The sequence below is a fragment of the Cyprinodon tularosa genome, unplaced genomic scaffold, assembly GCF_016077235.1.
Source record: "Cyprinodon tularosa strain WSP-4 unplaced genomic scaffold, ASM1607723v1 ctg192, whole genome shotgun sequence".
Classification (NCBI taxonomy): domain Eukaryota; kingdom Metazoa; phylum Chordata; class Actinopteri; order Cyprinodontiformes; family Cyprinodontidae; genus Cyprinodon; species Cyprinodon tularosa.
Genome location: NW_024038688.1, coordinates 1,217,526 through 1,228,843, shown reverse-complemented (window position 1 = coordinate 1,228,843; position 11,318 = coordinate 1,217,526). Strand labels below are relative to the sequence as shown.

At 37.8% G+C, this 11,318-nt stretch overlaps 1 protein-coding gene across 1 annotated transcript; it reads left to right on the top strand.

Moving 5' to 3' along the window:
* Positions 1 to 7,927: 7,927 nt before the first annotated feature.
* Positions 7,928 to 10,831, top strand: LOC119782356 (GTPase IMAP family member 9-like). Its single transcript, XM_038283302.1, has 2 exons — positions 7,928 to 8,018; positions 9,429 to 10,831. Exons 1-2 carry the CDS (start codon positions 8,003 to 8,005, stop codon positions 10,751 to 10,753), a joined length of 1,341 nt encoding a protein of 446 aa, XP_038139230.1. The 5' UTR covers positions 7,928 to 8,002; the 3' UTR covers positions 10,754 to 10,831.
* The last annotated feature ends 487 nt before the right edge of the window (positions 10,832 to 11,318 follow it).

Here is an 11,318-nt window from a genome sequence, read left to right as displayed (position 1 = left end):
TATCGCATAGATAAAAATGTCACCCAAATTGGCCGATATTTTATTGGTCCGATAAACATTGTGCTTCCCTTCTCTTAAGCTTCTGACTGCATGGTATGAAATATTTTATAATTTCAAATAAATAGCAAATATCATATATCCCTAAATTCTTTTGTTACCCCTAGTTTTATTGGTCATATTTTGCTGTACATACTTAAACACCTGACAAATGAAGCTAGTTTTTTAGATTCTACTCATGGTTTGGGTCCCTCTCGGGCCAGACCCTAAGGGCTCTCATCTTCTCTCCTCGCCTGGGTGCAGCTGTCAATATGTCTGCCTTCCCTGTGAGCTTGTAGTCTGAGATTCATTTGGATGTCTCGGGCTCTGGTCGCCTCTATGTCAGCCCTGGTCTCTGCAAGGGGGATCTGGTTCCACTCACATCTGCTATTGAGTATATTCTCTTTCTGAAGAAGCCTTGTAAACCCAAAAATACTCATGCATATATACTGCATTTGGCTCCTGGTGTCCACACTAACACCCTAACACTGAAGCAGCTGTAACCATTACAACTCTGAAGAACATTATGTAATTATCATAGGTTTTTCTATAAATACATGTTTTGACTTTGTGTCAATGAGATACTCACTCTTCCTGTGGCTAGTGTGTTGGGGAGCTGTTTGTTGTTTTTTTTCTGTTTTCTTTCCCTCTCATTTCATGCAGGTGCAGAAGCACACTTTTAGGAGACACTGTATACATGCTTTTTTTTTACTTTCCCTGTAACTATCATGGTTCTGTTGGTTTTCTCTAAGTTTTCTGTTTCAAGTTTATCCATGTTTTTCTTTGTTTTCTAGCTTTATTGGTGTGTTCTGGATTTATTTTAGTCTTTTTTAGGTTTTTCTTTGCTTGTCCTCTGTTGCCCCCTTGTGTTTTCTGTTCCCTTGGCTTCCTCATCAGCTCTACTCACACCTGCTCCTTATCAGCCTTTGTTCAGTCAGCCCTAAATACACTTCCTGTTCAGTCCCTCAGTGCTGGTTCCTTGTCTTACTTTGTCTTACCCTGGCTCCTCATGATTGTTTTCCCCTGATGTCCTCTGATGGTTCTGGTTTGTGTTTAATTGTTATATTGAATTTTTGGATTCCTGTTTTTGCTGCCTGTTATCCTTCATTAAATCTTCAAAGAACTCACCCCTGCCTCTCAGCTTCTGCATTTGGGTCCTCACAAAAACCTCCAACACAACCCTGACTTTCCCTCTCTTCTCTGTCTCTTCCTCTCCACCTATTTCCTCTTTCTATCTTGCTCTCTCAGTCTAATTCTTATCCCCTCTCCTTTAAAACCTCCCTTTCCATCTCTAGGTTTGTTGTAGATTTATTCAGTAAACCATTTCTGATCAATAATTACCAAGAGTAGCCTGGCTATTAAGGCTGTTAAGTTAAAATACTTTGTTTCAATATGGTCTTATAGTCAGTGTGCAGCAGCAGCCGCCAGCATTTCCTGTTCCTGCCAAAAAAAAACAGAAGCCAGAACCAATCAGCACAGAAAAATCTAACGTGCCACATACAGGAGGTAAGAGTCCTTAGTGTGCAGGTAATGATAAACTCTGTTTAAAAGTCTGATTGAAACAGACAACCTCTGACATAAAATATTCTTCCAGAAAGCTTTTGGACAACTTTAAATTTCAGCCTAGCTGGAAGGTGAATCAAATGCAATTGATGAGTTTTATAATTTTTTTATTGATCCAGCTTTTCTAATCTATGTTGAAATCAAATAAATAAAATAAGATAAAAACTCATCTGAAAAACCTGATCTGTGAATCATTGTTAGGAACCAGTTTTTATCCAGAACTTAGCAGAGTGGGAACTGTTGTAACTTTATGTTATTTAATAATTAATCAAATAATATTTGTACTGACTCCTACAGTATGTGTTGCTCTGTTAAATGTATAGTGGAGGATGTTCTTTTTCCAGCTGGATAATCAAAACTGGTGGTTCCCCAAGTCATGGACGTAATTTTTATGGGAGCCGGGAGAGACATGTCCCCTCCACTTTTTCAAAAGTCTGTTTTGGTCCCTGCACTGTTTACTGTCCAAAAACAACATAACACTACAGTCAATGACATTTGTTGAGTTCTAGGACCAGGCGGAAAACCACAGGTCAAACTGAAGCCCATTTCCCTGAGTTTAGACCGCCCCCAAGCTCCTGATTGGTCCACTGTCTTTTCTTGTGTGATTGGCTATCACAGCCAGGCTCAGAATGGGAACGATTTTCGGCCCTGGCATTTTTCCATTGACTTCGGCCCACTTATGGACCACTATCAATAATTTTGGTGATATTTTACGTAAGGCCATCCAACATGCTCGTCCCCACTTTCACTTACTTACCTAACTTGATATAGTGGAAAAATTGCAAATCTTCTTTTGGAAAGTAAGCTTGTATGAGCAATGCAAACAGCAACTTTGCTGTGTGCATGTGTGCACAAGGAGAAATGGGCTTCTGCATGCTCTGGTGCGCGTTTAATAAGCGCCCCCTCATTGGAGCGGGTACTTCACTATACCTTTAAAACACACCTGACTAACTGTGTTTAGAACAACATTAGAATATATCATTTGTTCGGCCTTTTTGGGGATTATTGAGCCTACATCGTATGATAATTATCATACACATGGCAACACTGCTGTGTAAACTTATTGGTAATATGTTGAAACCAATTGACAATGCAACAATAGACAAACAAAAATGTTTTGGTAAAATTATACAAGCAAGCTTGTTTCATGGCTAAGTAACAGTAGGAATCAAAAGCATTCCTTCTCTTTATAAAAATAGTTTGAACTGATTATCTTCAAACCTGTAACTGTTTAGAAGGTCCTTCCCAAATGGTTCAAATCTACAATAGTCTTCATTAGATCTTCACTGGACTCCCTCATTTTTCTGGTTATTGATTGATCTAAAAAGTGATTTCCCACAAACTCTTTAATTTTTCAAAGGTTAGGTACTTCTCTCTGTAAGGAATTCTGACATGTTTTAAAAGTTAAACAGGCCTGGCCTTATAAATTCATGTTCATAGATGGTATAGTTTTTGTTTCGCAAAACAGTTTTCTATTATTTATTACAGCTGTAAAATAATTCTTTTTTTCTTTAATTGAAAGTAAGCATAATCCAAATAATACCTGGTTGATGCTTTTTTGTTGTTCTTGTTGACAAAAGCTTTAAATATCACATTGGAAATGTTGATTATATAAAATAAATTGTTTTTATACAGACGGATCAGGCCTGTATAATGTGGAATCTGCTGTAGATGAACCTGGTGAGATTTTAGTTAATACAACCACAATAAAACCTTTACGTTATATTGTTTGGTGTTGTTAAAAGTGTAACACTTTAAAGGAATCACAGCAAATTAAGACCTATTGTTCTTTGCTCTTTTTCAGTTGTAGAGTATAATGTCCAAACAGAGCAGCACAGTCGCAGCTTGGACTATATTCAACAATACTGTGAGTTAAGAAGTTTCTATTTTATTATTTTTTTTTTTTTTAGTTTTTGTGCCACATCTCGTTTTTTTTTTTACGTTAGGATTACAGGAAAGGGGCTATTAGAGAGGGGGATAGACATACGGCAAAGGACCAACGGTCGGATTCGAACTAGGGTCGGCCGCATCCAGGACTAAGGCCTCCGTATATGAGTCGTGCCCACTAGCAACTGTGCCACCTGCACGCCCGAAGTTTATATTTTTGCTCATTTCTAGATCTTTCTAATTATACTTTCACATGCTGAAGATAGTTTTTATTAGTAAATTATTAATAAGGATTAGGATTTAGTAGCTATGATAAAACTTGGACCATGGAATATATTGATATCTTCCCAATATCTCTAATGCTACTGTGCATAATTTTTAGTTTTAGATGGCAGGTGATGCAGTAAATAAATCACAACCTTGTAACTGGTCAGGTAATGAATAAAGTTTAGTAGTTGTCCCATCAGAACATGTCATATATTCTGTATGACTGTGGTCCTGTAGTGGCTAAGCAGCAGCAGCAGCCAGTCCAAGTTCCTACAAGGAAAACCCAGAATCCAGAAAGCAGCAACCAGAGACCCAGCAACCTAAACTGGGAAGGTAAGATTTCTCAATCTGTCAATTAGATGGTACAGTACATTTTAAACTTGGTATAACTTTATTTTCGTTTTGACATAAATCAGTTAAGGATGGTAGTAAACACCCTAATAAAAAAAAAGAGTCAGACAGAGAAGGAAGATAAGTACACACCTTTTTGATGGATGAAAAACCTTCCAGCATAATTTTGGCTCAATATCTGACTAAGCATGATGCTACCAACACCATGCCTGACATCAGGTGAAGTATCCATTCTGTATGTATGAAAGCCTTAGTTAGCCATCCAAAACATAATTCTTTTCATAATAATCCAACAGGTCCATATTTGTTTCATCCGACTTAAAATCTTACTTCAGAAAGCATTTGGTCTCTATGTGGACAACTGCAACTCCAAGGCTATTTATTCAAAACAATACATTATTTTACACATTTATAGATATATTTATGGAAATGATTAAGCTAACTGTTACTCAAGCAATAAGGTAGACAGTTTGGGTGTGATCAAAAGCAATCCTTGATTAATCAAGCATAATTCTCAATTGAAAAATACAGTCAGAACCCCGGCTCCAAAATGGCCTCTTTTCTCCTTACTACAATTTAAGACACACGGTAAATGGACTCATTTACATAGCATAAGCAACGTGATTTGGATTCTTGAGTGTCCTTTCAGCTTCATCTTCCATTATACCAAATGGCTTAAGTGTGTAATGTTGGGATGTATTGTCAGTATATTCAATATATTCAATTCCTAGCTGAAGCATATTTTTTCTTTTCGTTTATATTTTTCACATTTGTGATATAATTATTAGTGCTGGGCCGTAATCGGTGTCGATGTGCTGCGTTAAAACCAGACTATTATTGGGTGATTAAAAAAATATCGCAGTTAATCTATTATCAAAGTTGGGTTGGGAGCTGGGTCTATACCTTACAAGTTACGATGACTTTCACCTTGATATTTTAGTGTTGATGTATATCCAGGGGCAAGAACAAATCAGTCTTCCAACCTGTGTAGGCCTACTGTGAAATAACCACATTGAACATGACGTGCTAACATGGATGCAGCCATAAAGCCGCCGGGTTTGCTTCAGGGAAAATTTATTTTTAAGACTTCCCAATAAAAAACCTCAACAAGACTGAAGTTCTTTGCACCCTGAGCAAGGTAGAATTAGTTTACTACAGGAGTTCTTCCAGTCTCAAGTACCACCTAAACGCAAAGCATCCCTCAGCGAATGTGGAAGATGCTGGGCCAAGCATTGATGTAGCGCAGGGGAGTAGTCGTGTTCGTCACACTACAATGTTTGAGTACAGGAGAGGACAGCCCGTCAGCACAGCTCTATCAGCCAAGCTAAGCAATCTCCTTACTCCGTGGATAGCCACAAGCTGCCGCCATCAGCGTGTTTGAAGATTATGGGCTTGTTCTCCAGGCTGTCAAAGGTGACCCATCTTACAAATTACCTGCGAGGCAAACTATCATAAAGAGAATACATGACCAGCACACTGACGAAAAAGCCGCAAAAGATGAGAAGTTGGTAGAGGCAACGTGTTTAGCACTATCAGGGGACCACTAGAGATCTGTCAATAATGATAACCAGCTGGGGCCTGCACTCCGTCGCTTTAGGTAGGCTTTGTTATGTAATTTTAAATTTCATTTTATCACAACATTATGTTTGCTTCTAATGATTGCTTGGGTGAATGTGGGTAAAGTGGGACCGTTTTTGAAAATTTAGCTTCTGTGGCATGTATTTATCATATTTCAATCTAGAGCTACAGTTTCAAATGATACATTTTTCCTGTTCAAAGACTTACTTTTACTTTATTTTCAGATGGCACAGACATTTCATCAATGCCTGGCAGAATTTAATTGAGCCATTTTTATCTAGACTAATCTAAATTAATTCCAAGATTACAGTAAATTTAATCTAGATTATAAATATAATCTATGCCCACCATTAATAATTATTGATAATAATAAGACACAATGCCATTTTAAATTACTTTGGTTGACTGTTTCATTTCCACTTTAAACAAAAACAAAGGGCCTTCAGAAAGAGGCTTCTCCAGATCCGGTACAAGACAGACAGTACATCAGAAGATCCTTCCTTCCTGGAGAGAACATCCTTCCTGCCCACTACTATCAACACCGAAAACACCAGGTTGAAAAAATTATCTATAATTTACTGCAACATTTAATTCCCCTTTGAGATTAATAAAGTATTTTTGGATTGAATTGAATAAACACAAGCTCCCTGAGTACACTGAGGACCACTGAGAGAAACATCAGATGTGCCTGATGTGGCCACACAATATTAACCCTGTTATTAACCTGACATCATGGACTTAGACAAACTTTATTGTCATTTTGTACACACAAGATCTATACAAAACGAAATTTCGTTCAGTATAGCTCTCAAGACATTTCTATTTCTTAAAGTGCAGCTGTAATAAAATGTAATTCAATTCAATTCAGTTTATTTATATAGCGCCAATTCACAACACATGTCATCTCAAGGCACTTTACAGTTCAACCAGATCATACAGTCAAATTGATACAAAGTTTTCTATCTAAGGAAACCAGTTTATTGCATTGACTCAAATACAATCCCTCACACTAAGCATGCTTGTAGCGACAGTGGAGAGGAAAAACTCCCTTTTAACAGGAAGAAACCTCCAGCAGAACCAGGCTCAGTGTGAGCGGCCATCTGCCGATGCCGACTGAGGTTCAAGGAGACAGAAGCAGAGACACAAAAAGCAGCTGTAAAAGGCGGCCCCATCCAGGAAACACACAGCCAGGCAGACAAGCTCCGGGCCAGCCCCCATGCCAGAGGACGAAGAGAGCACATCCACTCAGTCACGGTCAGAGAAACTGGACCACAATGGAAAACAGGCCGATCTCCAACATCTATAAACAAGGGTGTCGATGGAAGCAGCACAGCTGATATTTCTCTCCAGGATGCCGTCACAGCCAAACAGGAACAGACGAGGCAAAGCTACTCTGAGGAAAAGCAGAGAGAGCAGAACGTTAGAGATTGAACTAACAGATTCTGCAGAATAGGAGATAGAGAGAGAATGAAGCAGAATGATGAAATGGGGGTCCCTATGTCCTCCAGAAGTCTAAGCCTATAGCAGCATAACTATAGAGATAGCTCAGGATAACCTGAGCCACCCTAACTATAAGCTTTATCAAAAAGGAAAGTTTTAAGCCTGGCCTTAAAAAAAAACAAAGTAGACTACACCCTGTCTACTTTTAACAAACTTAAAAGTAGACAGGGTGTCTGCCTCACGGACCAAACTAAATCTAATATTTCTCTTGCACAGACAACAATGAAACTTTTGATTAGCAAAAAAAGGAAACAATGCATTAAAATTCCTGATTGATGGACAATAAAGGGATTTTCTATTCTATTTATATAAGGGTTAGGCCCTTGGCGGTCTGGAGGTAGGCGAGATTCCTGTTGTCTGTCCAAATGCTGACTGGAAAAACTTCAGCAGCTGTCCATAACAAAACCACTGATCCAGCTCTTGGTCGTTCTCGCAAACACATTACTTCTGCCTTTTTCCTCAGTCATTAAGCGGGGCTAGAGTCCTCTGAATGGAGGTGTTTGTTTTTTTTAGAAATGATTTTTTTTATGCAGGCATGCTGATAAATATAAGATTGATCTTCAGTAATAAGGTGTTGGTTTGAAAAAAAAAATGCAGCTCTATAACTATTGCTTGTTTAAATTGATTATAAGTCCCATGACCTCTGTGATTTACGAATTTTAATGAAGTAATGAATTTAATGAAGTTTTACGACTAAGCCTGTTGAAGCACCACCTAAAAGTAGTTTTCTTGTTCTGTAGTTTCTCAGCAGCAGCCAGTGGACCAAATATCTGTCAGAGGGAATGAAGAGGGAAAAACTGACAGAAGCTGGAAAAACTTCATGTCAAAGTGGAGAGGTAAGATCCCTACCATGCGCATCTAATTTATTTATTTAAAATGTATCATAAATGGTGTAAAGTCACTTAGGTGACTTCACCTCGCAAGTCAGGTTTTTGAGCAAAATGAAAACTTTGTTTTTTCAATCATTTTTTTATATGAAAGTGTGAAACATCAGGATCTGAATGGTTTGACTTTTTAAATTCTATCAGACATACAATAGAGGGTTACCCCACAAGCTGCATTTTCTGAAATTCTCCATACAACATGTCAATGGAAATATTTTCCTTCAAAGCATGTTTCTGTCTCCTAAAAAATGTTTCTACAAAGATTTTATGCTGTTTAAATCCAATTTATTTGTGCTTTAATGTATTTATGAGTGTCATCAAAGAAGCTTAATTTCTATCAGTGTTTATAATGTCTATTCATCATGTGTTAATTCCAAACTGCTGTCTCCTCAAAATTTTGGGCAATTTTACTTACTGGGTTTTAAAACCATCTGACATTGTTATGTTACACAGGGCATGTTCAATTGTTTTAGTTTATTCTATGGTTGTCCTTATTTGGTAGTTAGACATTAGCACCTACAAGGCGACGCTGTGGCAGAAGCAAAAAGTGTCAACTTATGCTCTGCAAAACTTAAAGGTGCTGTTGGAAATATTGGAAAAACGGTTCCGGCAAGCTATATTATTGAACATACACAACCATGCCACAACTCTCCCTTCACACCACCCCTCGAAATCACACGAACGTGCATGCTGTCTGCAGCACGTCTGAACAGCTAAAGCAGCACGTAGCTGATCTGGGAGCTGGCAGGGAGACAGGACAAGCATAAAACCATGATTGACATGTCAGGAACCAATTGTGTACAACGGAACATCTTTTGTGATTATTGGGGTTATTAATTGATTTCTCACTGTAGCGGGGACCATTTATTTTAGTTTCACTTCCAGACCTTCTACTTCACTGCTTGCTAAGTGGCTGTGGGGAGATCTTTAAGCCACATGGTAAAAAATGTGTCAGAAAAGATCTCCTACTGCACCTTTAAGTTTAAACTTTGTCAGACTCTGCTTCCATAATCGCAGGCTTTCACTTTGCTTCAGTTTTGCTGCTGTGGGTTGTTAACATATGTATCAAGAGCCATTTAAATTAATTCATTTTTAAACTTTTTTTCTTTCTGCCAGGTTGTTAGCTAAAACATTTGCTACAAAATAAATTAGTATTATAAAAAGTATTATGAGTTTTAAAAGACACTTTTAAAGCTAATTTAATTTTATTTCTGAATTAAGGATTGCAATTTAATATTTTTAACTTGGTTAACTGTTTTATCAGCCAATACGAAGAAATAATATCCAAACGAAAGATGCATCCGCTGTTGGGAACCATCCCAATAACATTCTTATTCACATTTCCCATATCTTATCCCACAGGTGATATAGAGAATCCAAAAGACATCAGAATTGTTCTGATTGGGAAGACTGGCAGTGGGAAGAGCTCATCAGGAAACACCATCCTGGGAAGAAAGGAGTTTGAAGCCAAATTAAGTCAGAGATCAGTCACAAAGAAATGTCTTAAAAGAAAGACTGAAGTAGATGGTCGTTCAGTTTATGTGGTCGACACACCAGGTCTCTTTGACACGAGGTTGAGCGCAAAAGAGATCCAGGAGGAGTTGGTGGGGTGTATTAATTTTGTGGCTCCAGGACCCCATGTCTTCCTGCTGGTGATACGGATAGGAAGATTCACATCAGAGGAGATACAAACATTAGAAAATATCAAGAAAATATTTGGAAAGAATTCAGAAAAATTCACCATCGTTCTTTTAACTGGAGGTGATTCATTGGAAGAAGAATGTTCCACAGTTGAACATTACATTAAAAATGAAAGTGAAGATTCTTTCAAAAGGCTAATTAAAGACTGTGGAGGAAGATACCATTTGTTTGATAATAGAGCTGCAGACAACCGTAAGCAGGTCAGAGAGCTGATTAAGAAGATAGACACCATGGTGAAGGAAAATGGAGGAAGCTGCTTTACCAATGAGATGCTGCAAGAGGCTGAAGCTGCCATACAGGAAGATATGGAGAATATTCTAAAAGAGAGAGATCAAGAAATAAAAGGGGAAGTGGAAGGACTTGAACGAAAATATGCAGCTGAAAAAGAAGACGTGGAAAGAAGACTTGAAAAAGAGAGAGCAGATCATGAACAGCAGAGAAAATATTTGAGGGAAATGAAGGAAAATATCGGGAGAGAATATGAGAAGAGAAAGAGAGAACAGGAATATAGGGATGAACAAGATAGGCGGAGGGCAGTGGCAGAAGAAATGGAAAAGCAGCAGTTAAAGGAAAAAATTGAAGCTTTGGATGAAATGATAAAATCAGGAGCAGTAGCTGAACGATCCCTTGAGACGAAGAGACGGGAACTGGAAGAAACACAAAGGGCTATGGTGAAAGAACAAAGAGAGTGGTGGGAAAAGAGACGAGAGGAAGACAAACAGAGACAGCTGAGAGAGGAGATGAGAATGAATGAACTTAAAGAAGAATATGAAAAAGCCAAAATGCTTGATGAAAAAATTCTAACAGAAATGCATGAAAGGGAGCTCAGGGCAATGGAGGAAAAGTACCAAAAAGAACAAGAAGAAATGAAGAAAAAATTTATAGAAGAATTTAGAAGACAAGCAGAGAAGATGGGAAAGTTCAAACACTTCAGAGCTTTTCTACCACTCTTTAGACAAGTGGAAAAAAATTGCAAAATGCAATAATCAGTCCCTTTGTGAAAACAGCAGTTGCTACATGTTACCTCTACATAAACAGTAAAAAACATAAAAGAATACATAGAATATGATACACATATAATCAGTTTATATTCATTGTATTCCATAGCTATGACTCTGCTGCATTTATTATGGTTTATAGGCCTCAATACAACTGTTCATACATGTCCTCCTGTCTCTCCTTCCACCTGTTGATCTACTAATGAATGAATGTGTCCAGGGAGAAATCTATAAACCTGATGATACTAAAACTTGTTTAAGATCATCAATAAGCTTGAACACATGTGCTTTTTAATCTTCTTGTAAATACAGTTTAAAACAGCAGCATTAGAAACCACAAACTGACCTTGAACAGTCACAGATGTGCTGTGTATACATATGTGTATAATTAAATGTTTAAAACTTTAAGAAATATGATTCATGTATGCATAAAAATTATTAAATGTTATTTTCTTAAGGCTTTTAAACTGTGTCTGTTTTCACTGTGGGACATCCACTCCACAATTAACATAAGAGCAGGGGCAGAGCTAGAAAATCTCATCATCCAGAGCTT